The sequence below is a fragment of the Dissoconium aciculare genome, assembly GCF_010015565.1.
Source record: "Dissoconium aciculare CBS 342.82 unplaced genomic scaffold K489scaffold_23, whole genome shotgun sequence".
NCBI lineage: Eukaryota > Fungi > Ascomycota > Dothideomycetes > Mycosphaerellales > Dissoconiaceae > Dissoconium > Dissoconium aciculare.
The window spans coordinates 130958-155959 of record NW_022984973.1 but is presented as its reverse complement, the minus strand read 5'-3'; the positions used below and the strand labels follow the sequence as shown (position 1 = coordinate 155959).

Sequence of the window (25002 nt, the reverse complement as noted above, 5' to 3'; positions counted from 1 at the left end):
TTTCACCCTCTGCCTTTTCTCGCTTCCTTCTATTTCCCAGATCCGAGGGAGGAATATATTCACACACACACACTCACACACACACCCTCTCTCACACACACTCCAATCGTTACCACCCGGAACTGGTCCCATTCTCCAGCCCGACGGACCATGTCAAGGGACCATTCTAATTCCCGACGACATTCATCATGAAGACGAACACCTGGGCCAGCTGTATGATCTGTATGATCTGTGTGTATACTTTATGTGTGAGTGTGCGAGTCTCACACGACATAGCCGCCGCCGCCCGTCGCCGGAAACGGTGGAGACCTGGGTAGGTCTCTGAGAGATGAGGAGCACCACCACCACCACCAGAAAGAGGAGGAAATGCACCCAGGGAAAGGCTAACAGTAATAAGAGACTCCACGAGGCGAGCCTTGGAGGACCAGAAGAGGGACATATTGTGTTGTACTGTTTGTAGTATGTAGTACACTGTTGTACCACGGACGGCTGATGTGTGTTGTGTGTATGTGTGTGTGTGTGTGAGAGAGAGAGAGAGAAGGCGAAAGGTGGTAGGTGGGGAAAAAGCCAAGCATCCCGTTGTTCTTCTCAGAGTATGGGAGGCCGGGGATAATGATCATGGAACTCCACTTTGGGTCATGATGATGGTGAAGACGATGGTGATGGTGATGATGATGATGATGATTGATGATGATAATGATGGGAGATGTGGAGAGATGACGGATGAGTCAGCATCACCACACATCTCCCAACCCAACGACGACGATAATAAATATAGAGGGCCGGCAACGACAACAGAGCCCATCACAAGGAACGACAAGACCCCGCCAAGCATCAATCCTCTGTTCCCTAGGATATAGCATATATAAATACCCGGCCAAGACCAGCCACCTCCTCCGCCGCCTCCGCCGTCGTCCACCTCGCCATGGGAAGAGCTGTTCTCCTCCCCACCGCCGCCGCTTCGTTATACGATTCGAATATGGCGGATTTCGGAATTCGGTGAGGAGGTTCCGAGATTTCCAACTCGGACCATTGGCATCTGGCTTGGCGAGTTTTCTATTTTCCCGGGAAATCCTACGCAGGTGTATCTGAAGGGGAGTAACGAGGCTGGGGTGATGATGACGACTATTGGACATTGGGATTGTGCTGGTATTGAGTACATACGTGATCGCAACACTTCATCTCCACTCATGCGTGGAAGTCGGTCCAGATGGTTCGGAAATGTAATCGATACGGGTGTGCAAAGTCACTGCACACCGAATATGAACAAGGGATATCCCTTCGACCCCGTCATCGCCGAGTGTGTGTGTCCTCGGGAGGTTTTTTTTACCATCCAATGTTCCCTCGCTGGGATCTATCAGGGAGTCATTTAGACTTCCCCCTGATCGTCAGGGGAAATAATGCATATCGCCTCTTCCTCCCGGGATGCCACATCACATGTCGACCAACAATTACGGTATATGGGGGACTCTGGTTCCGAGGGCGGAGATTTCCTTCCAGCGCATCCAGCTGCTTCCCCTGGATCCCGGTGTTCACGCGCGACTTGGCCCATGAACCTCCCGGGCGTTCATCACAACTGACGTCCGCCCGCTTTATCGAAGATGGCAAAATAGTGGGAGGACATCGGCATCGGGTCATCAGGTGTGCTGCGTGCGTGAGGGGGGCCTTTGTTGCTATTCCGGTCTGCCTAGACTCCAATGCTCGGCACTACCAGTACAAAGAACAGTGCCCAGGTGATTCGGACATACGTTTCTATGTGGATGTACGTTTGGCGGGTGAGACACGTGGATGAAGTCGAGGATGGTCCCACGTGAATCCGACGACGGAGGAAAAGGCTATCCTAGAGGTCTACATCGACTCGGCGCCGACAGCAGCATCACACTCGATCGTCATCATTCATGTCCCTTCTACATCTCATTTCGTGATCTTGTCGTGCTTTCTTCTCAGCGTCCAACACGTGTCAGAAAGCCGAGAGGGATGATTTCGCGTAGGCGATCCCCTTTCACAACATGCTCCGAGGCGGACTGAGTGTCGTGGGCGGCAAAATGAAGATGAAAATGAATACATCGAGAATCCAGTGCTCTCAAGCATCCAGCATTTATCGACGAACGACTCTCTTTTATCAAAGGCTCCTCATCGACAACCGTCTTGACGCGGCTCTCCAAAGTGTTTTTTTCGCTGCAGACCTCGTCGCCCCGTTCTGCGAATCGCTCAGAGAGGATGACATCATCGCTGAGGCGCAGCCACTCGGGAATGAATTCTCTCCAGGCGAAAAAGCCACGTTTTTTCGGGTGGGAGAAAGTTGGGGAAAATGCTCCGAACCTTCCAATGTTGGAATGCAAGTAAAGAGCCCAGAGAGGCGGACAGGAACAATCCAGGCCGACAGGAACAACCCAGGCGGAGGAGGGAGGGCGGGCATTGCGTGGCGCAGCGCGGGGCAATTTGGATGGTGATGAGAATTGGGCGTGGGGACAAGAAACAATGACAACATCAGACAACCACCCATTCAATTCGGTCGCCTAGAACCAGTCTTTCCTAGCACGATTGAAGCGAGAGGCTGACGACGACGACGACGACAATTACAATTACAATACAATACCACACCAATCTCGACGTCGCTGTCGCCTCTCATCTTGTTTGCTGCTTGGCGGTTGCCTGTCATCCTTCGCAAAACATTGAAACACGCACTCGAGGCGCATCGCCATTCCCTCGGCTGCACAGCCCACAACCTGAGCGAGCTGGTCCGCTCAACGACCCACCTTTCCTTGCACATATACAACCACATTCTACACACTCCGTGGACGCCGGAGTGAATACTCCATCAGCACCGCAGCCATGAATGTCCTCAAATTACAAAAGTATGCCGGCAAAGAAATCGCATTACCTCATCATGCAAATCTCGCTAATCATCAGCTTCTCCTCCACCCAGGAAATACCCTCAATTCCCGCAATCCGACATCTATGGCCTCTCAGATGCCTTCCGAAAGCTCGACGTCGACGACAAGGGCTACGTCGACGAAGCGACCGCGATCAAGGCTGCCCAGAACAGCGAGCGACAACCTTACGACGTCGTCCGACAGGCCCTGAAAGAGGTCGAGCTGGACAGTTCGCGACGTGTTGAATTGGACGACTATGTCGACCTCATCGCGCGGCTTCGTGAGAGCAGCCCGGCACAACAGCGCACCCGTGGTTTCAGCAACGCCGTCAAGCCCGACCTCGCCTCTGCGCCGACTCCAGCTCCTTCGCACGCCAGCAAGGGAAGCATCGGCGGCGCCCCAGCAGCAAAGGTGAGTCTCGTGCAATGTCGCATGAAGAGGTGACGATACAAAAGAAAAAGAATGAACACAGTATTGACATATTTGTCAGGCGGGCCGTATCACCGTGGGAGGTTCAACCGCGAGCTCCCAGCACACCATCAACGAAGACGAGCGAACCGCCTTTACATCACACATCAATGCAGTCCTCGCGGGCGATGCGGATATCGGCCACCTCCTACCATTCCCACTCGACACCTTCGAAATGTTCGACTCGTGTCGTGACGGTCTCGTCCTCGCCAAGCTCATCAACGACAGCGTGCCGGATACCATCGACGAGCGAGTCCTCAACCGGGAGGGCAAAAAGATTAAAAAGTTGAATGCATTCCATATGACGGAAAACAACAACATTGTTATCGAGTCTGCAAAGGGTATCGGCTGTTCGGTGGTCAACATTGGAAGCGGTGATATCATCGAGGTCCGCGAGCACTTGATTCTGGGTCTCATCTGGCAGGTGATCCGCCGTGGTCTCTTGGGCAAGATTGACATCAAGCTCCATCCCGAATTGTACCGACTATTGGAAGACGGCGAGACCCTTGAGCAATTCCTGCGACTACCTCCGGAGCAAATTCTTCTGCGATGGTTCAACTACCACCTGAAGAACGCTGGCTGGCACCGGAAGGTCCAGAACTTCTCAGGTGATGTCAAAGATGGTGAGAACTACACGGTCCTGCTAAACCAACTGGCACCGAACATCTGCTCGAGATCGCCTCTGCAAACCCAGGATTTGCTGCAACGCGCCGAACAAGTTTTGCAAAACTCCGACCGCCTCGATCCTCCTTGCCGGAAATTCTTGACGCCCAAATCTCTCACTGCTGGTAACCCGAAACTGAACTTGGCTTTCGTGGCCAACCTGTTCAACAACCACCCTGGCTTGGACCCTATCACCGAAGAAGAAAAGGCAGAGATCGAAGACTTCGACGCCGAAGGTGAGCGTGAAGCGCGTGTCTTTACCCTCTGGCTAAACTCGCTCAACGTCCAACCCGCCGTATCCTCCTTCTTCGACGACCTTAAAGACGGCATCGTCCTCCTCCAAGCCTACGACAAAGTCATCCCGAACAGCATCAACTGGCGGCACGTCAACAAACCACCCGCCAACGCCGTCACCCCGGTGAGCCAAGACCCGGACGAAACCTACCTCACCATCAAATCCGGCATGTCCCGCTTCAAAGCGGTCGAGAACACCAACTACGCCGTCGAGATCGGCAAGCAGAACCGCTTCAGCCTCGTCGGCCTCCAGGGCGCCGACATCACCGACGGCCAACGCACCCTCACCCTCGGTCTCGTCTGGCAGCTCATGCGCCGCGACATCACCCGCACCCTGGCCAGCCTCGCGCAGCGCCTGGGCAAGCGCGAAATCTCCGACCCGGACATGGTCTCCTGGGCGAACTCGACCGCGGCCAAGGGCGGCCGCGGCACCTCGATCCGCAGCTTCAAGGACAGCAACATCGCCTCGGGCGTGTTCCTGCTCGACGTCCTCAACGGCATGAAGAGCAGCTACGTCGACTACGACCTCGTCGCCCCCGGCCGCACCGACGACGAACGCCACGCCAACGCCAAGCTGGCCATCTCCATCGCCCGCAAGATGGGCGCCACCATCTGGTTGGTCCCCGAGGACATCACGAGCCTGCGCACGAGGTTGATCGTCACCTTCATCGGGAGCCTGATGGCGACGGCCGAGAGCGGGTGAGGATACCTGGTGTGTGGTCTGTGGGGAAAATGTGATGGATGAGTGGATGGGATGATGGATGATGATGCGCGCACTCGAAATTTTGGTGTTTTCATATTCTATAGCGGAGCCGCCCACTCGAACGTGCACCACGGATTTTTTGAAAATGGAAGACCAGGAAAACCCCCACTCAATTTCCCTTTTATCCATTTTATATCGTACAGAAGCCTCGAAGGAAACCGAAGATGGAAAGAAAACTAGACCAGGGATCTCGCGGATGCGGATGCGGAAGGAACGAGGAGAAGAAGGAAACACAAGAAAAAGCGGAAATATCCATTCGAACGCAGAAGTCCGGCAGCAAGGACGAGAGACGATCGTGCAGCGTGCGACGGGAGTCTTTTTCCACCGATCGCCTTTTCCCTCGCGTAGGCCCAGAACGATGGTAGTATTTCCCTCCCCATACTTCTCGCGCAATCCAATCCTGTTGACGAATTCCTCCCCCTCCCGCTTTCCATTCCAATTGGGAACGTAGCCACATGCCTTCACTCTTCTCTCTTCGCTCTTCGCTCTTCGGACTTGAGACTCGACTTTCCTGCTTCGACCCGGACCCTCTTGTGGAATTTTCGTGCGATGGGGCAGCGGAAGCGTATGGAATGAAAATCACATCGAAATCAAAATCAACATCAAAATCAAAATCAACATCAAAATCAAAATCAAAGCAAAGCAGATGCGTCGAATGAGGGAACATCACCGTCATTGATCGTAGGGATCCCTCTCTCTCTCTCTCTCTCTCTCTCTCTCTCTTTCTTTGTTTCTTTCCGTCTCATGTTTCCCGTAGGAGGAGGTACAATGTGTGTAGGATTCCGGGGATTTCCTCTCAGAAATTGCTTATTCGCCCGCCCGCGCGCGCATCGTTGGATAAGGAGAGGAAGAAAGTTCTCCTTTCCAGCCAAAAAAAAGTTCAGAAAAAATCGTCTCGCCAGAAATATAGTCTTGGGCTCGGTACGGAATGTCCCTTCCTCCGCCTCCGACCTTCGCTCCGCTCGTGCAACCTCCGCCATCATCGAGGAGGTTTCCGTGGAAGTCTTCGGTGTGTCAAGTTCGACTCGGTCAGGCCCTGCATGAGGATTTCCGAACAGAAAAAGCCATCAGCGTCTCAGCTCTCTTGTACGATCCCGCCGTCCCACCCCCAAAAAGCCCATAGAATCCACGAGAAAACAAAAAACAACCCCATCGCCCCCTCGACGACTTCTTTCTCCCCTCTTCCCCTGCTCCCTCCCTACCTCCACCTCCGCCGCTATCATCAGAAAATCACACTCACCACTTATCCTCCTCGCCGTTGACGGCCTCGAAGCTCAGTTTCCGCGGCGGCGGCTTCGCCTTCTCCTTGGCCTTGTCCTCCTCGTCCGTCTCGGCGTGGAACATCGGGCGGCCGTAGCCGGGCACGCGCGTCGGCTTCGGCGTCTCGGTCGGCTCCTCGACCGGCTGCTTGGCCAGGAAGTTCTGGAAGTTCAGCGCCTCCTCCTGCGTCACCGTCGTGTCCTGCGACTCGTGGTAGAAGAACATTCCCGTGATCGCGATCGCCAGGATCAGCAGGAAGAAGCGGCCCATGATGTTGGGCGGTCCGCCGACGGCCATCGTTGCCGGTTGGAGGGTGTGGTCGGCGCGGTGGTGCTCGTCGGGATGGATGGGGGGTTTGTTTTGAGCGTCTGAGTGACGGGCCCGTGAAAGGTCGGTTTGCTGGTGCGCAAGGGCGCTGATGACTGATGAGGGCTTTGATGTCAATCTTTATCTCGTTGAAATGATAAAAAGTGTAGATAGTTTGTCTCTCGGACTTCTGGGCGTCCTTGTCTGTAACGGGCTCGCTGGCGTGGTGTGGAGAAAAGGGGTCCCTGCTTGAGTTGCATTGGCCGCCAGTCGTCTCCGGGCCGATCCGCTTGGGAGTGTCGACTTCACTCTGTGATATCAACATGAAGACTATCCCATTGCATAAATTAGTGCTGTCGAATGTCGATCCATTTTTATTCAATAATGTACAACATTTCGTCGAACGATTTGACTTCCTCAACGGATATGCTGCCGTGCTGGTACTGATTCGGTGATTAAGAAACTAAGTTAGACGCGCGCGAATATGAGTCCCTCTCACGGACCATGTACTGCCTGTGCCGTAATTGTGATTCATCACGACCTAGTCATCATCCACCGACAAAAAAAGGTCGTAGATGAATCTTCTCTACATTGCTCCTTTTATCATCTAGTACACATTCCCCAGACTTTCAAGTAGAAACTATTCCCCGCTCACAGAGTTGAAATCCTCTGATTGAACTATCAACACGCTCACCAGAACAGCCATAGAAGCTTCAGGCTGATCGATCCGGCTCACTCGAAGTTGCTAGCGCCGGAGAGCAGGGCGATTCAATCTGAACTCCGGTGTAGAGGCGTCTCGATGACAAGATTGGTACAACTCTGCCTTAGACAAGCGCAGGATGGCTCACTGCAAACATATGCCAAACCAAAACCACCCCAACCTGTACCATGCCCTGACCCTGATGCTGCACCACCTTCTTCACCTTCCACGGTAAAAGATGCCATACCACTTGGGCAGAGCTACATCATGAAACTTCCTGAAGAACTTCTTCGAATGTGCTTCCAACTTGCCACCCAAGCCGAAATCGACGACGAGCGCGAGAACCCTTGTCCGCGGTGTAAACTTTACCTCAAGACACAGATGCCGCGCAAGCTCAACCGTGTATGCAGGCGATTCGCCCCCATAGCTCGCCCCATCCTCTACAGCGACATCAAATTTTCTGAGAGGCACTCATGGCCATGTCAGCATAAAAACATTCGACACGTGGAGCTGTTTTGGTGGACTGTCTCTGCAAGGCCAGACATGGTTGGACTACTGCGTCGTCTCCGTATAGGCGGGGACGTTTTTGCTCGGATGATCGAATTCGGACCTGAAGTTCTATCCCGGTTTGGGACTCTCAGAGATCTAACAGTCGACAAGTGGGGCGGCCATCGGCATGATATGCCCGAAGAATGGGACTTACTCGTCGGGGCGCTCCCTTGGCTATCGGGCTTGACCGCCTTGTCCCTTCGCGATTTGGATGATGAACACGCAAGATTCTCCCGCGTGGTCCCGCTGCTGGCGCAACTCCCTCATCTGTCGAAGCTTGCTCTGTCGGGAATGGCGTGTTCTCAGCCTCCCCGCCAGGAGCTGAGCAACTGGCCAATCTTGGACCACGCAGAGACTATCCAGCAAAGACTCGATGATGAAATCGCCACACTTCCTCCGACGGTAAGAGTACCCTTTGGCTCGAGTTCGAGTGCAAAGAACTGATGCGAGCAATGCTAGGGCCGTGAGTTCACTCTAGATATTCGAGAGCTCCATTTAGAGCGATGCTCCTTGATGAGCCCGACTTCATTCAAAACCTTCCTTCACTGGCCACGCCGGCTGCAACGATTTACTATGGACTCCCTTGTGTGCGGCGGTTACGATCTTGATTCTCTCGTCGAGATGGGGATGATCTCCTACAAGTGGACATGGACTCTGCTCCACGACGCGCTCCTTCTACATGCAGAGCATCTGAAGGAACTCCGCGTGGGACAGATGGGCCCACAGGTCGGCCTCGATGCCTTCAGCCTGCAGGAATTTCCGTCCCTCCAGATCTTCCAAACGTACTGGTCCCATCGCACGCTCACGCTCTCTAGAGCAGCGGAGCTTTGGCTCACACCGGCTCTCACAACATTGGTGTTTGACTGTGGATGGGAGGACAGCCAATGTGGAAAATGCCATTCTTTCAGTCCAGAGGATTCCAAGTGGCTGGTTGAATTGGCAGAGACTGTGAAACAGCGTCGGAGCGCTGGTCAGCTCATCGCCCTGGAAAGGATTCAGCTCTTGTATGAAAAGGATACGGACAATTATGGATCGGACTTGGACGAGATGGAGCCGAGAAAACCGGGGAACGCATTTACACGTATGCTCGAAGCCAAAGAGAAGCTGGACAGGCTTGGTGTTCGACTTGTGCTGCCCGAGATTTTATACCTCTCCCCTATGTCGTGACGATCCCATACTACCAACCGTCATCAAAGAGAGGGTGAAATGATCATATGGAGATAAGAAACGCGTTCGGAAACGGCACTCACAGGCTAGTCGCCCATCTATGAAAGTGGCAGTGAGATTCCGCGGCATCTGTCTGATGTGCGACTTGCTTGGGCTATGCTTTGGACCTGAAGCATGCAAATGGGAACTGAATGGCAATGATAAAATTCGTCTACGATCATGACGATACGGGCTGTCGAAGTAGCTGCATTGGACAAGAAAAGTCTTCAGATATCGCTGGTGGCTTTTCACGGAAGGTATGGTGCTAGACTGGATGCTTCTTTGAATGAATCGATGAGAATGAGATCGTCGCGAGTGACAACAGACACACTCGACTCTGTTGGGGATATCATCTGAACTCAAGAGACCCACTGGGTCCTCAGTGAACCGGCTTACCACAGAAAGTCAAAACGCATCAATGGGACCTAGGGATTAATACAGAGACCACGAAAAAAATTCGCTGTAGCCAACAGTTGCAGTCTATTTAATTCATCGTATCTTCGGGGCGATTTGAAGCTGATAAACAAAGTTTCTTGATCCCAGTTGCATGGATTGCACATGTAGATTTCTGGCCGCTACTGCAGATCCCTGGTCGGTTCGACTCTCGTATGAAAAACCCTCGCCAACGGGAGCAAAACAGTGTCATAGTGGGTTTCGTCCGAGTAACGCCGACACGAAATGAGGCATTTCGAAAGACCGAGTGCCGTGCTGTATCTGATGAGCACAGTCTAGCCGACGCCACGACGTGATATCGCTGGCGAATCGTGCGCTCAGTAATTGAATTGTTTATTGTTTGCATGTATTCGTGACAGTACCGACTGTAGCTTTCCTATACTGTACCCCTAGCTGAGTCCCTGCAGATTCGCAAGCCACTAATCGCTCAACTCCGACCGCAGAACTCGCTTTAATGAATTTTGCTTAAGCTAGATAGATGCAGGGCTTCGAAACATTCGCACTCCAATTCGTAGGATCATGCGCACTTCTATGGTGACTGTGGCCATTGAGGAGGATCATCTCGGTCCTTGCACTTCTTCACAGCGCGCGAGCCAGTGATGCAAGGGTTAGCGTTATCCCGAGTCCGGCGTTAGCCTGGGGTTCGAGAGCGCCAATCAATCAAATTGGACATGAACTTACTTACATGGGTCGACAGATTCTCGGTGGAGAGTCCATTCCAAATCGAAGGAGCGAATGGGAGCAAGACCAAGTGTCTCGCGTCTGTACTGCGTGATGATTCTATGCGTATTTAAAGTGTTCAGCCCGCCACACGAGCCCTATCATCTTTCTCTGCAGCTAGTCAGCCAGCCACAAATCCTCGGCTCCCCTTCGACAAGACTTGTCCCTCAGCCAGCCATCGAGCATTTTCGTCCCACTACCGCTTATGGCGTGCATCTAGACTTATGTTGCGCGAGACAATATCTTTGCACGAGCTCGACGCGCAAAGTAGGAAAGCGTCGGATTTTGCGCCTTGAGTCGCCCACTTCGACGCGTTAAACGTCCGGAGACAGCTCCGCCGCAGCGCAGGCAAAAGTCTATCCCGAGCGCTAATTTTGTCCGGTCCGATCTGGGGTCAACATCATGCGCAAGGGTAAATTGTCGACATGGACAGAGGACACGGAAAGCGAAACGCCATTCTCGTGTTTTCAATCACTTCGTCCGAGACTGATGCTTCGGGCTTCAATATACGTCGGCCATAGAATCTATTTGTCAAGACCAAAGCAACCTCCGAGCTGTCCAGGATCCTGGCTACATCGTGGCGACGTGATCGATACTTGTCCTGCATAGTAACCCCGCTCTAGGACACACACCATTGGAGACCGTCCAATGCGTACGTACTTGACGCAAGAGGACAACGAGAATGCATGCATCCTACTCCGCTACCGAGCAAAACAAACGCACGTCTATCACTCGAAATCTAGATTCGTCCCGGATGCACCATTCTCACATGCTAGCCCTGCAGGTCACAGACTGTACCCACCAACGAGCCATTGGGCACTTTCACCCTTGCATGGCCAGTCTCGATCATCATCATGTTCGGGGAAACCACCAAGACATCGAGTCTCTTAGATGTGTCTAGTATGCATGAACTCTCATAGGATGTATACATTCTGATCTACCTCACTCTACTCATGGGGAAAACCGCCGTGACTTGAAGCGAACAATCACTTTGCATTAGCCCACGACGAAATATTGTAGACAGTCAAAGGGACAATTAGCCAGTCTCATTTGAGGCAGCGCCATTTTCGGTCACCTCCGGAACTTATGCTCGCCTGTGGTTCAAGGAAACCACGGCGCTCCCAATGAAGGCGTACGTTTCAGCATATTCCCCTGTCATGCAGCCACTTTCGTGGCATGTGGCGTGTGGTACCGCAAGCACTTCCATCTTGAAGGTACTCTTTACGCAGACGCTGCATCTTTCGTAATCATCACGTTAATTATTGTGCGATTCAATACCACTGGACGGACCTTTATAACGATACTCCCGTTTGAACTGCACATTTAGGTGCTTGATCTCAGCTAGCCACGCAACAGAGGGCGCGGCAATTGGCTAAAGCTCAGCCAGCCATAGCACAACGAGGCCCTAGCTCTGATAACACTGATGCCGCGCATTCTATTGTCGCACATCGTACGCCTTCCAGCTAGCCCCAGAAATCTCAAAGCTCCATCGATAGACGCCTGTCACGACTTAGCTAATCGGAACGGTTTGCTCAATGGGTGAGAGTTTTGACCAGATGTGCATACATTCTCGTGATTTTGTGGCATGATCGCGATGAAATCTCCCATCAAATAAGCAAGCCACATTTCGGCAAGAACGAAAGGTGCATTCTTCACTCAATCGCCCGACATGAAATAACATAAATAGGTCCTATCATGTCCACAGTTGACCGCAACAGACAAGAGCCCAAACCAACCTTTCTTCTCCAACAATTTTCCCAACTTCCAGGCATACAGCCTTGTGTCGAACCTCAGTCCAACTCAACCCAGGCCCCTTGACCGTACACCACTCACGATGTGCGGCCCTACTGAAGCGTCCGGCATCCATCTAACCGTACCGATCACAGAAGGAGACATCAAGTCCTTCGATCTCGTCAAGTATCATGAAGCTGCAAAGGAGCATGAGACCAGCGAAGAGAAAGATGAGTTCTTGACTCAGCTTCTTTCGACCAAAGGGGGACGCGCATGGGTCGCCGAGAAGGTTACCGCGACCCTCGTCCCTGCAGTGTTCGGCTATGCAAAGAAGCAAGAACATGTCAAGGCCACAGTCGCTTGTGCGCTTTTCTGGATGAAGGTCACTGTCGAAGCGAATGGCTCTATGGGAGTTCAAACTGGACATTCCCAGCTTGGAGGTCTCTTCAGCGCAGGAGGCGGAGTCTACTGGGGCACGCTGTTCTTCGACAACTCCGATGATATCAACAACGCTACAAGCACAATGGTCGTTGGCCTCGGACCATCCATCACTGTGACCTTCTTCCGTCCTAACGGACATGCGGTCGGCGTGTACCAAGGTGGTGGTGTCAGCACCTGTTCTGGAACTGGTGGCAGCACTTGGTCGCTTGGACCTTGAAGTAGCGCCGGAGAAGCATTATCGCAGCCGCTGCCTTACAGTGAGGCCGGCATGCGAGGGATGAAGAGCGAGCCTGTACCACAATCGTACTAAGACTCTGGCCCGATAAGAGCTTCGACATGGAAGAACGTCTCCTGGAACTTCGAGCGTTTGCAATTGCAATATCTCTGTTCGTAGCAAGCAATTAGAACACCATCTTTGTCAGCCTACGTGCAATGAGATATTGATGTTTGGGAACTTCCGCTATCATACCTTGAGCGTCAATCTGTGCATATCCTGCTTCTGAACTCTGCGTCGCCACTCAAAATGGTATGCGGACACCTTTCGTGTAGTCAGGACCGTGTTTCGCGTAGATATATACTTCGCGTGTGGGAAAATGAGTTTTTTTTTGACAGCAGAGACGGTCTGTCACGGAACTCAATCTGTGACATATATTTGTTTGTGGTTGAATCTGTTTAAGTGTGAACCTTCGCCTTCTCGATATATTACTGGCTCGCAATTGGATAGTTGAAGGGAAAGCAAAACCACATAATGAGCGATCTTCGTTAGAGTCTTTTCGTTTCAGGGAACTACGCCCGAGGCTTGCTCTACACGCAACAGACCAAATTCTGTGTATCGTGGGATCGACATCCTTGCGCCCTGACGTCTTACTGGTCTATCTGAGAGTCAACAAAAGATGGAGAGGCTGTAATATGCTAGTTCCGACTTCAATCTACACATAAGCGGCCGCCAGCAACGCTCGATACACAAATCACGTGAAAGGAATGCGCTGTGTTTCTGTAGTAATCATTGACAGGCCTTACGCCCTCTGGCCAAGCGTTTTTCAAAATCGCTAGAAGTCATTCGGCATCATGTCGCTCCCGCAGTGAACGTGGCGCATTTCAATCCATTGAAACGCATCACTCTTTGACCACCTCCAGCTCGAGGCGTCCCCGTTTTGATCACGTTGACAAGCATCCAAACGCCACCAATAACCATCGCCATCATTGTCTCTCCACTTCTCCCTTTCTTGTTCCTCGGGACTGAATGGGATATCAGGTGTTAAATTACCCCACTCCTGTCTTCGCGCACTGAATTCGTTCCATATCGCAGGACTATTGCCGTCCCAATTCAGATAATTTTTGATCTTGATCCTATGCATGTCTGGTTGAGGAATCTGATCTTGGGACTCCGAGTGGTACGGCCAGCGTTTTTCCGCCCGAGTCGTACAAGGATCCTCGAGAATGGCCATCCCAGTCGGGTAAAGCAGAATCCGGACACTGCAACCGCGTGACAGGAAAGCCTCGAGCCCGTCCCATAGCATGCCGAGTCTGACCACTTCAGGATAATCACGATGGCCAAAGCCCTCTCCGGCGTGTGAGACCCAATTATGCCACCAATCCAAGTGTGCGATGGGAGGTTGTGACAGAAGCATTTTTCGCCACGATGCCCCGGCTCGAGCATACGCCTGTCGTGCGCTGGTATCAACGAAGTTCCCGTCTTCAGCCCACGGAAGCCATTCGAATTGTGCATAAGTACATCTTTCTGCCTGCAGGGCCATCTTTTCAGGGTTATTGTGGTACATTTCGTGTGGGAAAGACAAGAGTTGAGCGAAGTGCTTCTCAAAAACCGGGTTCAGAATCACTGGCTCGGTCTTTTGTCTAACTCGCGTTGTTGGAGCGAAAAACATATATTCTTGAAGTTCCTGGCACTGAACGATGATGTCTCTCCATCTTCGACAGACTTGCTGACAGTTGATGAGGTCGAACGTGTCGAGTTCAGCCAAGAAGAGAATGATAAGCTCGTTGATGAGGAAAGTTCTGTCAACGGCAGAGGAGACCGGCTTTTGAGCTTCGTCAGCCAGCATTCTTGTCACATAAATAAGTCATAATCAGTATATTTGCTGTCTGGAAGGAAAACCCGCTAAGTAGTGTATAAGTACGTAGTTCCTGAGAGGGATACATTCCAAGGTTGGTGACACAAATTTGGGGGCCAAGATCTTGACATCAACGTCTTGCTCAGAAAAGACGCATATTATTAATTCCACCTCGTAACCCACGAAATCCTATGATGCTTGAATTAGTAAACTTATTTGAAGATCAATGCACACAGCTCCGATGATGGAGTGTTCTTAAGATTACCTAAATACGACACGATCAATGCGACAATCCAGCGCATCAGCAAATCACGCGAATGTCAGAGCCTCAGGATAGTATCCGCCCAACTCCGGGAGTAAAATACCGAATATGGCAAAAGAACAACCATCAGTACCTCATTCCTGTCGAAAAGATACAACGCCTGAGATTATTACTCCCCACTTCCGATCCCAAACAAGACGCATTTCTGAACCTCCACGCAATCAAGATCGAGCTGCTACCTTCAGAAAACCCAAGTGATGAGCGCGGAGAAGACCGCGAGAACTCCACAGGAGCCGAAGCCGACCAAGGTAATCGCGGGTTGCCATCTCCCATCCAAGGCATACTCTATCAAGCCGTCGAGCATGGAGGCAGATTATTCTTCGCGCCGATAGAAGAGGAACCTTCGACCGATATACGGACAAGGTTCAAAGGCGCGACTGATGTGGTGACAGGGTTGGCGTCATTGGCGGTTCTTGTTCTCGCATTGACGGTAGGAACGGGGGAATTCGGCTGCGTCACTACTTATTTTGAGAACAATAAAAATGTAGAGGAGTGCAAGGGAGTAACGACAGTGAAACTTCCTATGTGATACATTTAGTATCGCCCACAGTTTAAAGGGAAATTCATAATCGAGCGTAAGGTGAAGAGTGTTTCTTTCATTATATATATGCAAGAAGAGGCTGTGCCAAAACGCTGCGCTGAGATTAAACTGTATAAGAATGAAGTGCGAGACTGTTCTCCAAAGGGTGATTTTCAAGGGAAAACGACATGGCCCCTGCGGTGAACATCGTCGTCTTTACTCCATGAACCCCAGAAATGACATTTCTAAAGACAAAGGCATTGATCATGAGGTCAAACGAGCCATCGTCGTTCCCAAGTCTCATCTCTTCCCTTTTCCAAATCCACCAAGTCCCACGGACGATGCACCTCCCGCCGCAGCGCCACCGCCCGTGAGTCTACTCAGTGGTCCGCCGAAACCAGTTCCACTGGTGCCGGTGGCGGTACCTGCTTTTGCTTTCTCCCTGCCGAGCAGATGGGAAGGTTGCGCGGGACCACCTCCAGCACCTTGAACTCCACCGGGCGAAGTACCCACTGACACCATCTGTGAGCCCTGTCCCGGAACCTGCAGCGAGAGGCGACCCTGCGCGCTTCCCCCTGCGCGATTTGATGCAGCGCTGGGATTTCTGGAGTGACCGCCGACGGCGCGAGGATCACGTAGACGACCGCCAGCACGGAGCTGGTCCACAGAAGCAGAGGAATAATGTTCCTCAGCCGCACCGCTGAGTAGGAGGGAAGGGTTTTCGTCGTCAAGGCCATGTTGAGCACGGAGGAGCCGCTGTTGTGAGCGGCGAACACGATCTTGCGTGGTGCGGAATTTTTCCAATAGATCCGACCAACGAACAGCCGAGGCGGCATCATCGCGAGATTTGAGCCGGTTCTGGCGGTCGGCGAAATTACCTACCGAGGGACCTGTTGAACCGGGAGGAGCGGAACGAGTGGGGGCAAAGGAGGACGATGAAGCGGCAGCCACGGCGCCGACGTGGAGGTAGCCGATTGCAGACACGCTGTTCAGACGGTTCTTGAGCGCAGCGAATGCTGAGGATTGAGGTAGGAGCATGAGTAGCCCGTAAAGACATTTGTAGAGATAAGGGAAGCGCTCGGGTTCCAGGAGCTGCATGCGGAGGTACGTGAAAACGGGACTTTCGAGGAGTTGGACAAGTTTGTCGATTTGGATAAGCATCGCGACGCTCATTTCCATTTCGCAGAAGATCTGAAGTAGGTTGTATGCTTGTTCATATGCCTGTGCAAGGAGGCAAAGACTGAATGTGGCCACGGCGTTGACACACCATGCTTTGAAGATGACAGTGAAGAAAGTCTGCCCGTCCTTGCTGTCAAGATTACGTAGACGCTTGCGCAAATCCGCCAGTTCGGGGGCCGTAATGAGGTTATTGTTGAGATTCTGGACCATGATCGACGCGAACTCAATATCATCCTCGTTGTCTTTCTCGAGACAGTCAGCAAGAGTTCGGTAAATCCTCTCGGCAGAAAGGGATAAACAAAGTTGTCGAATGATGAGATTGCCGCGTGTTTCAAGCAATCGACGATCGGTGCAGAAGAGCTTTAGAAGATTGACCATGAAAGAAGTGAAATAGCTGTTGTCACTACTCTTGCTGATTTGTGATAGCAAGACCAGGTCCCGAGTGACGACGGCTTCGGAAGGATCGCTCAGCGTCTTCAACAACGCTGGGAATGTGGCGTCTTGTATAGCAAGGATCTTGCGTGGTGATTTGCGATGTAACATGATGAGCCAGGCCAAGGCTGCAACTCGGGTTGCCTCATGCTCGTGCAGAAATTGCAGGGTCAATGCACTGACTGCTGCCTCATAATCGAGGTCGTTGACCATATTGACTAGAGCGACCTTTCCTTCCACAGTCGGTTCTGGGGTTGCCGTTTGGGACGCCCTTGCTCCATCGGCGTCTGTACCCAGTGGCTTCCGTGAACGCGACGCACCGAAAGATTCCCTCTTGTCGCCACCTAGTGACTCTCGACCTGTTCGGAAAGTGGGAATGCTACTCTGAACTTGGTTTGGCGCAAGATTTAACATTGCTAGCGAGCCTTCTGTCGAACCTCCATTGCCTCGTGCTGGATCCTCTGGAAGAGACATCACATAGCTCAACAGCTGTTGGTTGACACTCGTGGCGGCGGTGCTGACGTTCTCCTCGTGATGTGAGAGGGCCGGGAGAAGCTGTTCCAATAATCTTGGCGTGAAAGAAAGGATGTCTTCGGGACATATCTCGAGGAAAGCTTCAATCCATCGTAGTGCTACGACCTGGACTTTCACTTCTCGGGAACTCGAGAGGAAATCGACCAAGATTTCCAAAATCTTTTCGTACTCGATGTTGACATCCTGTCCAGGTATCCATTCATCGTCGAAGTCTTCGCTATCTTCTTCGTCATCGCCTGCGGTGTCGGAATTATCATCATAAGGGTTGTCCTCGTTTGATGTTTGACGAGGGCCAGCCGTTTCGCCGTCCACTCCGTCCACCTTTTCGGCGTCGTGGATGTCCTCGTCCTCTTCTCCTTCTTTCGTCTCTTCGCCATCGTCCTGTTGGAGATCGCTATTGTCATCTCTACCGGCGTCTTCTCTACTCCTCCTACTTTCAGCAATCCCTTTCTTCACCATCGCAATCTTTCGAATCTCAATGAGAAACCTTTGCAGCGCAACTTGAGTCGTAGTGTGCACATCCTCGTTTGAGTCGCTGAGAAATCTCAGCAAACCACCAAGGAAGCTTGGAAGAAAGGCAACAAGCTCCAGATCAGGGATCTGATCCAACAACGTGATCCATGAAACAAGAAAGGTCCTAGCAAATGGATTTTGAACATTAATCCGCTCTTGGAGTAGTGGGATAAACTTGGGTAAGCTGAAAGCCGTGGAAATCTCCTGACTGTGACTAAGCGAGCCATCGCCCGCGTCGTTTGGTGCCGAGGGAAGATCGGGAAGGAGTATGGAAGCATAGGTGGCAGCTGATTCGGACACTATGTCTTTGACCAGACGATCCAGCAATTCGGCGCCATTTTTGACGGACAACTCTGTATCTGCCGCCAATTTGGAAAGGGCGTCAAAGACGTCGTTGAAGTAGATGAGAATCTCTCCTTTGGCGACTTTGGCAATGTTGTACATGCTCTCACATGCATAATATCTCACCCGGGCATCCTGGTCGGAGAAGCATGCCAGAACAGGGGGAACGATTTCTCGGAGATATCGAGCCACTTCCTACACCTGTTAGATAGGTGCTGCCATGTGTGGGTCCACCATGATTGACTGTTATCTTACCGGTCCCAAAGCTATTGCTGCCGCAGCAAGACCGATGAGTCCTCCATTTCGGGCATGAGGTTGGTGCACGGCATAGGCATAATCATGACAGAGCTGTCGGACAATCTTGGCGATCCGGTCATGGTTGTTTTCCGCAAGAGCTGATCGAATATTCGCTTCGAGCTCGAGTGCGCCGGCCTTTCGCTTGTCGTAGAGCTTGTCCTGCAACAAGCGCAGCACGCTGCTGTCCATGTCCTTATCTTCGACCGATCATCTGTCTACAGCAGTAGTAGACACAGCAGCTTTGTGGGTAGAGAGCGCGCGAGGAAGGTGTCTGTGGGAGGAAACGAGATATTCTCTCAACGGGCGATCGTCGTGAACTGATCTGCGGTCCGGGGTTCTGCAAGCTCGACCGATCCTGGTGATGCAGACCCGAGACTGTGAGCAACTGAATATTACTGCCCAGTGATCTCGAGATATCCGTTGTCCTAGCTTGCGGTGCTTCCTGGGGAGAGTATAGACGGAAAGATGATGCGAAAACGACCTTGGAAGAGGAGATGCTGCAGGTACGATAGTTCCACGATCATGCAAGATCAGGCGGGAGCTGAGTCAGCATGACCGCACATCCGAACCCCGGCCCGGAATAGAGGAGCCGCCAAAACTCAAAGTTTACCCTTGTCGGCAACCGCGCCGCGTACCGTATCTTTTCCCGTGCCGGGTCCAAGCTTTCCTGAAAACGAATGCGTCAAATTGTCTGCGCATCTGTCGTGGATTTCAAGTACACCGATCAAGATAATCACGACTCCACGCCCAGGACAATCCACGTTTCGAGATAGATTTCCTCTCAATCGGTTTAGCTCTCAAATACCACAAATCGCCATACGAAAGCCCGAGGGGCGCACGATTGACAGCGGTACCTAAGCGCGACCGATTCACACCATGTCGGACGAGAATGCGCGACAACTTTCCCGCCTCTGGCGCATCATGAGGACCGTGAAGCAAATGTGTCAAGACCGAGTATGCATCACTTGCAAACTTCAGCCGTCACTCCCACATACTAATCACTTCGCAACAGGGCTACGAGCTCACCGACGAAGAATGCAACATCAGCCTCGACGACTTCCGACGCGACTACGCCGACGAGCAAGGCGCTCCCCAACGAACGCGAATGAACTTCACCGCCCGCCCGACCGAACACATGCTGCGTAAATACACGCCTCTCCCGCGCGCAGGCCAGCCCGAGCCGGAACCCACGATCGGCACGATCCACGTCGAATTCAGCGAAGAGACGAGCCTGGGCATCAAATTCCTGAAGAACTTCGTGCAGCTGCTCAGCGAGAAAAACTACTTCTCGGGTATCTTCATCACGCAGGGCGTACCGACGGCCTCGGCATACAAACTCATCCCCAGTGTTCTCCCCACGATCCTGGAGATTTTCCGGGAGGATGAGTTGCTGGTGAACATCAGCAAACATGACCTCGTGCCCAAACACATCATGCTCTCGGCGGAGGAGAAGAAGGGCCTCTTGGAGAGGTATCGGTTGAAGGAGACGCAGTTGCCGCGGATTCGCGTGGACGATCCGATGGCGAGGTATTTGGGATTACGGAGAGGACAGGTGGTAAAGATCATCCGGAAGTCGGAGACAGCGGGGAGATATGCCAGTTATCGCTGGGCGATTTGAAGAGTTGTCATGAGGGACTGTATCAATGGAACAGACGGAGGAGTGGTATCATCGAGGTGAAAACTGGCCATTTCGAATTGCGACGCGCGTTGAAATGATCGAAGGTCAAACACGCAAGAAATGGCTATTGCTCGGAGGCTACCTGCGTTGAGGCACGTTATTCACAGAATCGAGTCTATCATACATCACTGCATGTCAGCTCAAGGATGATCGGGGAAATCTAGAGCGGCCGCCCACCCGTCGAGGTCTACGATCTTGTTGGAATGCCAGAAAATCGCGAAATGGCTGCGTGTGGTTGCGGGATGAGTTTTCTGCTCGTCAGTTCAAGAGTAGGGAGAGGTCGTTTTCTGGCGAAGAGATAGCCATCAGAGGTCAGCAACAAGGTGCATCTCACGGGTTAGGGGCTACACGTTTGTTTGGGCGTCACGGAGAAAGAATCAAGTGGTGTTTTGTTCCGCACTGAAATTTTCATGTAATTTATTCGTTAGGCATTTTTACGTTCCAGAAGAGGCCGAAATCACGAGAATTGCCCACTTTTCGCTACTCTGCCAGATGGAGAATACAGAAAGCAGTGCCACCGCGACGCCGAGTCGAGCTTGTTGTTACTGCGTCAGAACCGCCGCATCATTTCAACATCGCCATCATCCTCACCCTTCGTCTCACCACCTTCCACCTCTCCCCAAGCCCGTCCAAAACACCCCTTCGCTCCTCCACCATCATCCTCAACCACCTCCTTCCAACCCCACGCAACACAATAATGCTTCGCCAACAACTCCCACTCCTCAACCTCATCCAACCACTCCAGGCCCTCAACCCTCTTCCTCTCGTTCGCATCGATCCATTCCTTCCAAAGACCCAGAACATCCCTCGCACCTTGTCCCGCCTCGAAGCCCGCGATGCGTAATCTCTGCCGCTGCGCTGTCAGCGAAGAGTATTTCTGAATGGTCTGCATGTGGATCCCTCGACTCGCGAGATTGGTCACCATTGTCCGTCCGAAGGCATCCGTGGGTCGGATGGGTTCGTAGAGGATTATCCCCAGAGATGCGTGTGGGATGTTCATGGTGAAGTACGAGAGGATGCTACTGGTTGTTTCGGGTGGTAGGTAGCAGAGACAGCATTCGCTGAGGAGGAGAGTAGGGATATCACTCAAGAGATTGGGGATTGTGGGAGGAGATTTGAGGGTTAGGTCGCGAAGGTCGATGGCGTGGAGGTGGTAGGAGGGTCCTTGGGTGGAGTCTTTGGGGAGGATGAGTCGGGATAGAGCTGGAGAGGCGCGGATGGAGGTCCGTTTGGGGATGACGTTGGCTTCGAAGTCGAGTTCGTGGTAGATTACAGGATAGGTTGTGCCAGCGCAGAGACGGAAGAAGCGCGTGTCAGAGCCGGCGCCGAGGGAGATGATTTGTTTGGGTTGCTCTTGGTTTTGTTTGAGAAAGCGGAGGACGAGTTGGTCAATGGCAGTGGTTCGGACGTACGTGCCGCGGTTGATGATGGGATATCTTTTCGCGACTGGCGAGTTTGGTGGGAAGAAGGTTTCCGCGTAGGCGTCTTCGAGATATCCCATCGAGACGGCGCTCATCCGACTGCTGCTGGCATCGTGATCGGTCTGCTGCACGACGGCATTTCTGCCGGCTTCTACGTCTTGTTCGTTGTTGGCGAATTGTTCGTCGTCGCCGGGATTTGGTAGGCCGCCTCGACGTCCGCCGCGGAGTCGTGGGCCTCGTCGCCCTGTCCGAAGCGTGTTCAAATTTGGGATCGATGCCATGACGGTGATGGAGGATCTGGTCTATTGGGACAAAATGAGGCGTGCATCACATTATCATGTTATCGGAATTTCTTGTATGATCTATATAAGTCGTTGTGCAAGATTCTCCTTGTTGGGTACGAGTACTGCCGGCATCTGCATCGTGGACATTGTATATACATACACGTACGTCGATTCAGATCAGCATCACCTATAAAACATCTTCTTCATGTGAGGCCCCATACGAATGAGATCGTCACTCTGGATGCTCGTCAGTCGGCCAATTATCAGCCTTGGGGCATTTCCATCACCACAAAAAGTACCGTGATAATATTTGTTGAGAATGGATGAGAAAGACTCCCCGCCGATGATAAAGCTGTGTCTATCGCTCTCCTGATTGTACGTCAGCGATGGTGGGGTCCAGGCTGTCCTCCGCCGAAGAAAGAGGGAGGAGTCATTGGAATTCGGGCGGGGAAAGCCACCCATTCCGAGAGGGAACACTGTAGCACCTGGTAGTATTGCACAGCAATAATATCGAGGTATATTTTTGTTATCTTTGGGAGTTGACTCATAATTTCCTTTCACTGGCATTCGGCGATCCTCGTGTTAGATCTCGCTCTGTTGAGCATTCCTTCTCTGTTTCCTATCCATCACCACATAACCGCCAACATGGCAGACGCGACGAAACCGACGATTCACATCGACGAGGTCACAGGCAAGGACTCCTCCGATGCTGATGGCTCCGAATCAAAGCCTTTCCAGACCATCCAATATGCCTACCTACAACACTCCGATCAGGTGCAATACCTCGTCAAGAAGCAAGAAGGCGATGAGACGGAAGCCACATACAAGCCGGCAGCCAAGGCCGCTCTGAAGAAGGCTGCCAACTATGCCGATGTCCAGAAGAAAAAGGCGAGCAAAGAGAAGGAGCTGGCAATCCGTCAACAGAAAGAAGATGAGGAGCGTCAGCGGGTCTATGAGGATGCCAAGAAGATCATCATCACCGAAGACAAGAGCCTGCCCAAGGCTGTCAAAATTCACCTCGCCGAGACACGACCCGAGATCGTCAAGCTGGGCGCCGGAGATCGACCCAAAGATGTGGACTACAGCAGCGCCGGTCGAGGAACACGAGTTCGTGTCATGGGTCGCGTCCACCGAGAGCGGAAACAGAAAGAGGTGCTGTTCGTGACATTGCGCGATGGGTATGGTTTCATGCAGTGTGTCTTGACCGGACCTCTGGCCAAGACCTACGATGCGCTCACCCTCACTCGTGAGACAAGTATGTTGATTGTTGGCGAGATGTGGGAGGTTCCCGCCGGTGCTCACGCTCCGCTCAACCGCGAACTGCACGCGGATTACTTTGAGATTGTCGGAAAGGCGCCAGGCGGTGACGACGCCATCACCAACAAAGTCCAAGCCAAGGGTGATGCACAAACTTTGCTGGATATGCGACATTTGGTCCTTCGTGGCGAGACTGCATCTGCTGTATTGCTGGTCCGTGACGCTGTCGAACACGCATTCAATTTGAAATACCACGAACTTGGCTATGTCAAGGTCTCTCCTCCTGCACTTGTGCAAACTCAAGTCGAGGGAGGAAGCACTCTGTTCTCTTTTGACTACTACGGCGAACAAGCCTACCTCACCCAATCGTCCCAACTCTACCTCGAAACCGCCATTCCCTTTGCCGGCAACGTCTACTGTATCGAAAAATCCTTCCGCGCCGAGAAATCCCTCACCCGTCGCCACTTGTCTGAGTACACGCACGTCGAAGCCGAACTCGACTTCATCACCTTCGACGACCTGCTCGACCACCTCGAAGAGCTCATCTGCGGCGTGTTAGAAATCGTCCTCGGCAACCCACGCATCGCCGCGCTCCTTAAAGACCTCCATCCAGAATTCACCATGCCCGAACGGCCCTTCAAACGCATGCGCTACAGCGACGCCATCGACTGGCTCGTGGAGCATAACATCCCCAACGAAAACGACCAACCGCACAGCTTCGGTGACGACATCGCCGAAGCCGCAGAGCGCCGCATGACGGACATCATCAACCGCCCCATTTTCCTCACCCACTTCCCCACCGAGATCAAGGCCTTCTACATGGCGCGCGACAAAGACGATCCGCGGGTGACGGAGTCCGTCGACTGCCTGATGCCCGGCGTCGGGGAAATCGTCGGTGGAAGCATGCGCATGTGGGACTACGACGAACTCATGGCGGCGTACAAGCGCGAGGAGATGGATCCCGCGCCCTACTACTGGTACACGGATCAGCGCCGTTACGGAACGAGTCCTCACGGCGGCTATGGATTGGGGCTGGAGCGGTTTTTGGCCTGGTTGTGCAAGCAGCACACCGTCCGGGATACTTGTCTGTATCCGAGATATATGGGCAGATGTAAGCCTTGAAACGGGGGGCTTTTCTTTCTTTACTTGGGTTGGAAAATCCGCGCTGTTTGGAGGCAGGAGGGCGGAGGAGGAGAGGGATGGAATCGGAACGAGAACGGCCATGTGTGTGTTTCTTCTACTACATTAGAGCGAGGTGCACATAAATTACCAAACTGTTTCAATGCTTTCGTTTTATTTCCGGCTTTTTCTGCGTTACAAATCATCGCGGACATGGTTTCCCATACTCACATGGCGTGATAGCTTTAGCTGGCGATTTGGGGCGGAGTAAAGCTATCAGGCCATATGCCAGTGATCAGAAAGCTCGTGGCAAATAAGATGAGACAGGAGTACGGAAACGGTGTATGTAGATCCGGACAAGACTCAGGGGTATAACGATGGATGAACCTCTTGGGATTATATACGCGCCCACGCACCGCAGAACCAATAAAAAAATAGTAACAGAACCTTGAAGTTAGGAGGGAAAAAAAAACAAACGCAAGGATTTCTACACAAATAATGCAAGCGCTCTCGACCATCCGGCGAAATCTCCACTCGGCTTCCTCTCCCTGTCCTCTCCCTCTCGTGCGATCTAGGGCATAGGAGGGCTGGAGGAATTACAC

At 52.4% G+C, this 25002-nt stretch overlaps 13 protein-coding genes across 13 annotated transcripts; 8 read left to right on the top strand and 5 right to left on the bottom strand.

Annotated features, from left to right (window-relative positions):
• The first annotated feature begins 787 nt into the window (after window positions 1–787).
• Window positions 788–1901, top strand: K489DRAFT_135621 (uncharacterized protein). The gene has a single exon (XM_033599075.1). It carries the CDS (start codon window positions 1211–1213, stop codon window positions 1790–1792), a length of 582 nt encoding a protein of 193 aa, XP_033455096.1. The 5' UTR covers window positions 788–1210; the 3' UTR covers window positions 1793–1901.
• A 743-nt stretch (window positions 1902–2644) lies between these two features.
• On the top strand, window positions 2645–5099 carry K489DRAFT_135639 (uncharacterized protein). Its single transcript, XM_033599078.1, has 3 exons — window positions 2645–2858; window positions 2930–3287; window positions 3367–5099. Exons 1-3 carry the CDS (start codon window positions 2836–2838, stop codon window positions 5002–5004), a joined length of 2019 nt encoding a protein of 672 aa, XP_033455095.1. The 5' UTR covers window positions 2645–2835; the 3' UTR covers window positions 5005–5099.
• On the bottom strand, window positions 5100–5931 carry K489DRAFT_135646 (uncharacterized protein). The gene has a single exon (XM_033599079.1). It carries the CDS (start codon window positions 5738–5740, stop codon window positions 5195–5197), a length of 546 nt encoding a protein of 181 aa, XP_033455094.1. The 5' UTR covers window positions 5741–5931; the 3' UTR covers window positions 5100–5194.
• K489DRAFT_135626 (uncharacterized protein) lies at window positions 5867–6247 on the top strand. Its single transcript, XM_033599076.1, has one exon. The coding sequence runs from the start codon at window positions 5993–5995 to the stop codon at window positions 6185–6187; it is 195 nt and encodes a 64-aa protein (XP_033455093.1). The 5' UTR covers window positions 5867–5992; the 3' UTR covers window positions 6188–6247.
• On the bottom strand, window positions 6248–6960 carry K489DRAFT_135627 (uncharacterized protein). The gene has a single exon (XM_033599077.1). The coding sequence runs from the start codon at window positions 6953–6955 to the stop codon at window positions 6308–6310; it is 648 nt and encodes a 215-aa protein (XP_033455092.1). The 5' UTR covers window positions 6956–6960; the 3' UTR covers window positions 6248–6307.
• Window positions 6961–7257: 297 nt separating this feature from the next.
• Window positions 7258–9156, top strand: K489DRAFT_135604 (uncharacterized protein). The gene is made up of 2 exons (XM_033599074.1): window positions 7258–8281; window positions 8339–9156. The coding sequence occupies exons 1-2, from the start codon at window positions 7430–7432 to the stop codon at window positions 9044–9046; spliced, it is 1560 nt and encodes a 519-aa protein (XP_033455091.1). The 5' UTR covers window positions 7258–7429; the 3' UTR covers window positions 9047–9156.
• A 2936-nt stretch (window positions 9157–12092) lies between these two features.
• On the top strand, window positions 12093–12647 carry K489DRAFT_414108 (uncharacterized protein; the record flags this gene model as incomplete). The annotated part of the gene is made up of 1 exon (XM_033608126.1): window positions 12093–12647. The coding sequence occupies one exon, from the start codon at window positions 12093–12095 to the stop codon at window positions 12645–12647; it is 555 nt and encodes a 184-aa protein (XP_033455090.1).
• Window positions 12648–13264: 617 nt separating this feature from the next.
• K489DRAFT_385321 (uncharacterized protein) lies at window positions 13265–14742 on the bottom strand. The gene has a single exon (XM_033606071.1). The coding sequence runs from the start codon at window positions 14491–14493 to the stop codon at window positions 13480–13482; it is 1014 nt and encodes a 337-aa protein (XP_033455089.1). The 5' UTR covers window positions 14494–14742; the 3' UTR covers window positions 13265–13479.
• Window positions 14703–15452, top strand: K489DRAFT_385320 (uncharacterized protein). Its single transcript, XM_033606070.1, has one exon. The coding sequence runs from the start codon at window positions 14820–14822 to the stop codon at window positions 15351–15353; it is 534 nt and encodes a 177-aa protein (XP_033455088.1). The 5' UTR covers window positions 14703–14819; the 3' UTR covers window positions 15354–15452.
• Window positions 15403–19122, bottom strand: K489DRAFT_385319 (ARM repeat-containing protein). Its single transcript, XM_033606069.1, has 2 exons — window positions 18600–19122; window positions 15403–18539 (listed from the first exon to the last, which is right to left on the bottom strand). Exons 1-2 carry the CDS (start codon window positions 18828–18830, stop codon window positions 15645–15647), a joined length of 3126 nt encoding a protein of 1041 aa, XP_033455087.1. The 5' UTR covers window positions 18831–19122; the 3' UTR covers window positions 15403–15644.
• A 395-nt stretch (window positions 19123–19517) lies between these two features.
• On the top strand, window positions 19518–20259 carry K489DRAFT_328380 (RPB5 subunit of DNA-directed RNA polymerase; the record flags this gene model as incomplete). Its single annotated transcript, XM_033602052.1, has 2 exons — window positions 19518–19595; window positions 19654–20259. The coding sequence occupies 2 exons, from the start codon at window positions 19518–19520 to the stop codon at window positions 20257–20259; spliced, it is 684 nt and encodes a 227-aa protein (XP_033455086.1).
• Window positions 20260–20917: 658 nt separating this feature from the next.
• K489DRAFT_289799 (leucine carboxyl methyltransferase) lies at window positions 20918–22012 on the bottom strand (the record flags this gene model as incomplete). The annotated part of the gene is made up of 1 exon (XM_033600160.1): window positions 20918–22012. A coding segment is annotated over one exon (1095 nt), but the record flags the coding sequence as incomplete, so codon positions are not given.
• A 657-nt stretch (window positions 22013–22669) lies between these two features.
• K489DRAFT_347127 (asparaginyl-tRNA synthetase) lies at window positions 22670–24469 on the top strand (the record flags this gene model as incomplete). The annotated part of the gene is made up of 1 exon (XM_033602346.1): window positions 22670–24469. One exon carries the CDS (start codon window positions 22670–22672, stop codon window positions 24401–24403), a length of 1734 nt encoding a protein of 577 aa, XP_033455084.1. The 3' UTR covers window positions 24404–24469.
• Window positions 24470–25002: the final 533 nt, after the last annotated feature.

Excerpts from the sequence above, each read along its gene's own strand:
- K489DRAFT_385321 (XM_033606071.1), bottom strand. The coding sequence starts at position 14,493 with ATGCTGGCTGACGAAGCTCAAAAGCCGGTCTCCTCTGCCGTTGACAGA.
- K489DRAFT_135621 (XM_033599075.1), top strand. The coding sequence starts at position 1,211 with ATGGTTCGGAAATGTAATCGATACGGGTGTGCAAAGTCACTGCACACC.
- K489DRAFT_135639 (XM_033599078.1), top strand. The coding sequence starts at position 2,836 with ATGAATGTCCTCAAATTACAAAA. Across the intron at positions 2,859-2,929 it reads AATGTCCTCAAATTACAAAA|GAAATACCCTCAATTCCCGC; the intron begins GTATGCCGGCAA and ends TCCTCCACCCAG. Across the intron at positions 3,288-3,366 it reads GCGGCGCCCCAGCAGCAAAG|GCGGGCCGTATCACCGTGGG; the intron begins GTGAGTCTCGTG and ends CATATTTGTCAG.
- K489DRAFT_385319 (XM_033606069.1), bottom strand. The coding sequence starts at position 18,830 with ATGGACAGCAGCGTGCTGCGCTTGTTGCAGGACAAGCTCTACGACAAG. Across the intron at positions 18,540-18,599 it reads CAGCAATAGCTTTGGGACCG|GAAGTGGCTCGATATCTCCG; the intron begins GTAAGATAACAG and ends TAACAGGTGTAG.
- K489DRAFT_135646 (XM_033599079.1), bottom strand. The coding sequence starts at position 5,740 with ATGACGGTGATGTTCCCTCATTCGACGCATCTGCTTTGCTTTGATTTT.
- K489DRAFT_135604 (XM_033599074.1), top strand. The coding sequence starts at position 7,430 with ATGACAAGATTGGTACAACTCTGCCTTAGACAAGCGCAGGATGGCTCA. Across the intron at positions 8,282-8,338 it reads TCGCCACACTTCCTCCGACG|GGCCGTGAGTTCACTCTAGA; the intron begins GTAAGAGTACCC and ends GAGCAATGCTAG.
- K489DRAFT_135626 (XM_033599076.1), top strand. The coding sequence starts at position 5,993 with ATGTCCCTTCCTCCGCCTCCGACCTTCGCTCCGCTCGTGCAACCTCCG.
- K489DRAFT_385320 (XM_033606070.1), top strand. The coding sequence starts at position 14,820 with ATGTCAGAGCCTCAGGATAGTATCCGCCCAACTCCGGGAGTAAAATAC.
- K489DRAFT_135627 (XM_033599077.1), bottom strand. The coding sequence starts at position 6,955 with ATGTTGATATCACAGAGTGAAGTCGACACTCCCAAGCGGATCGGCCCG.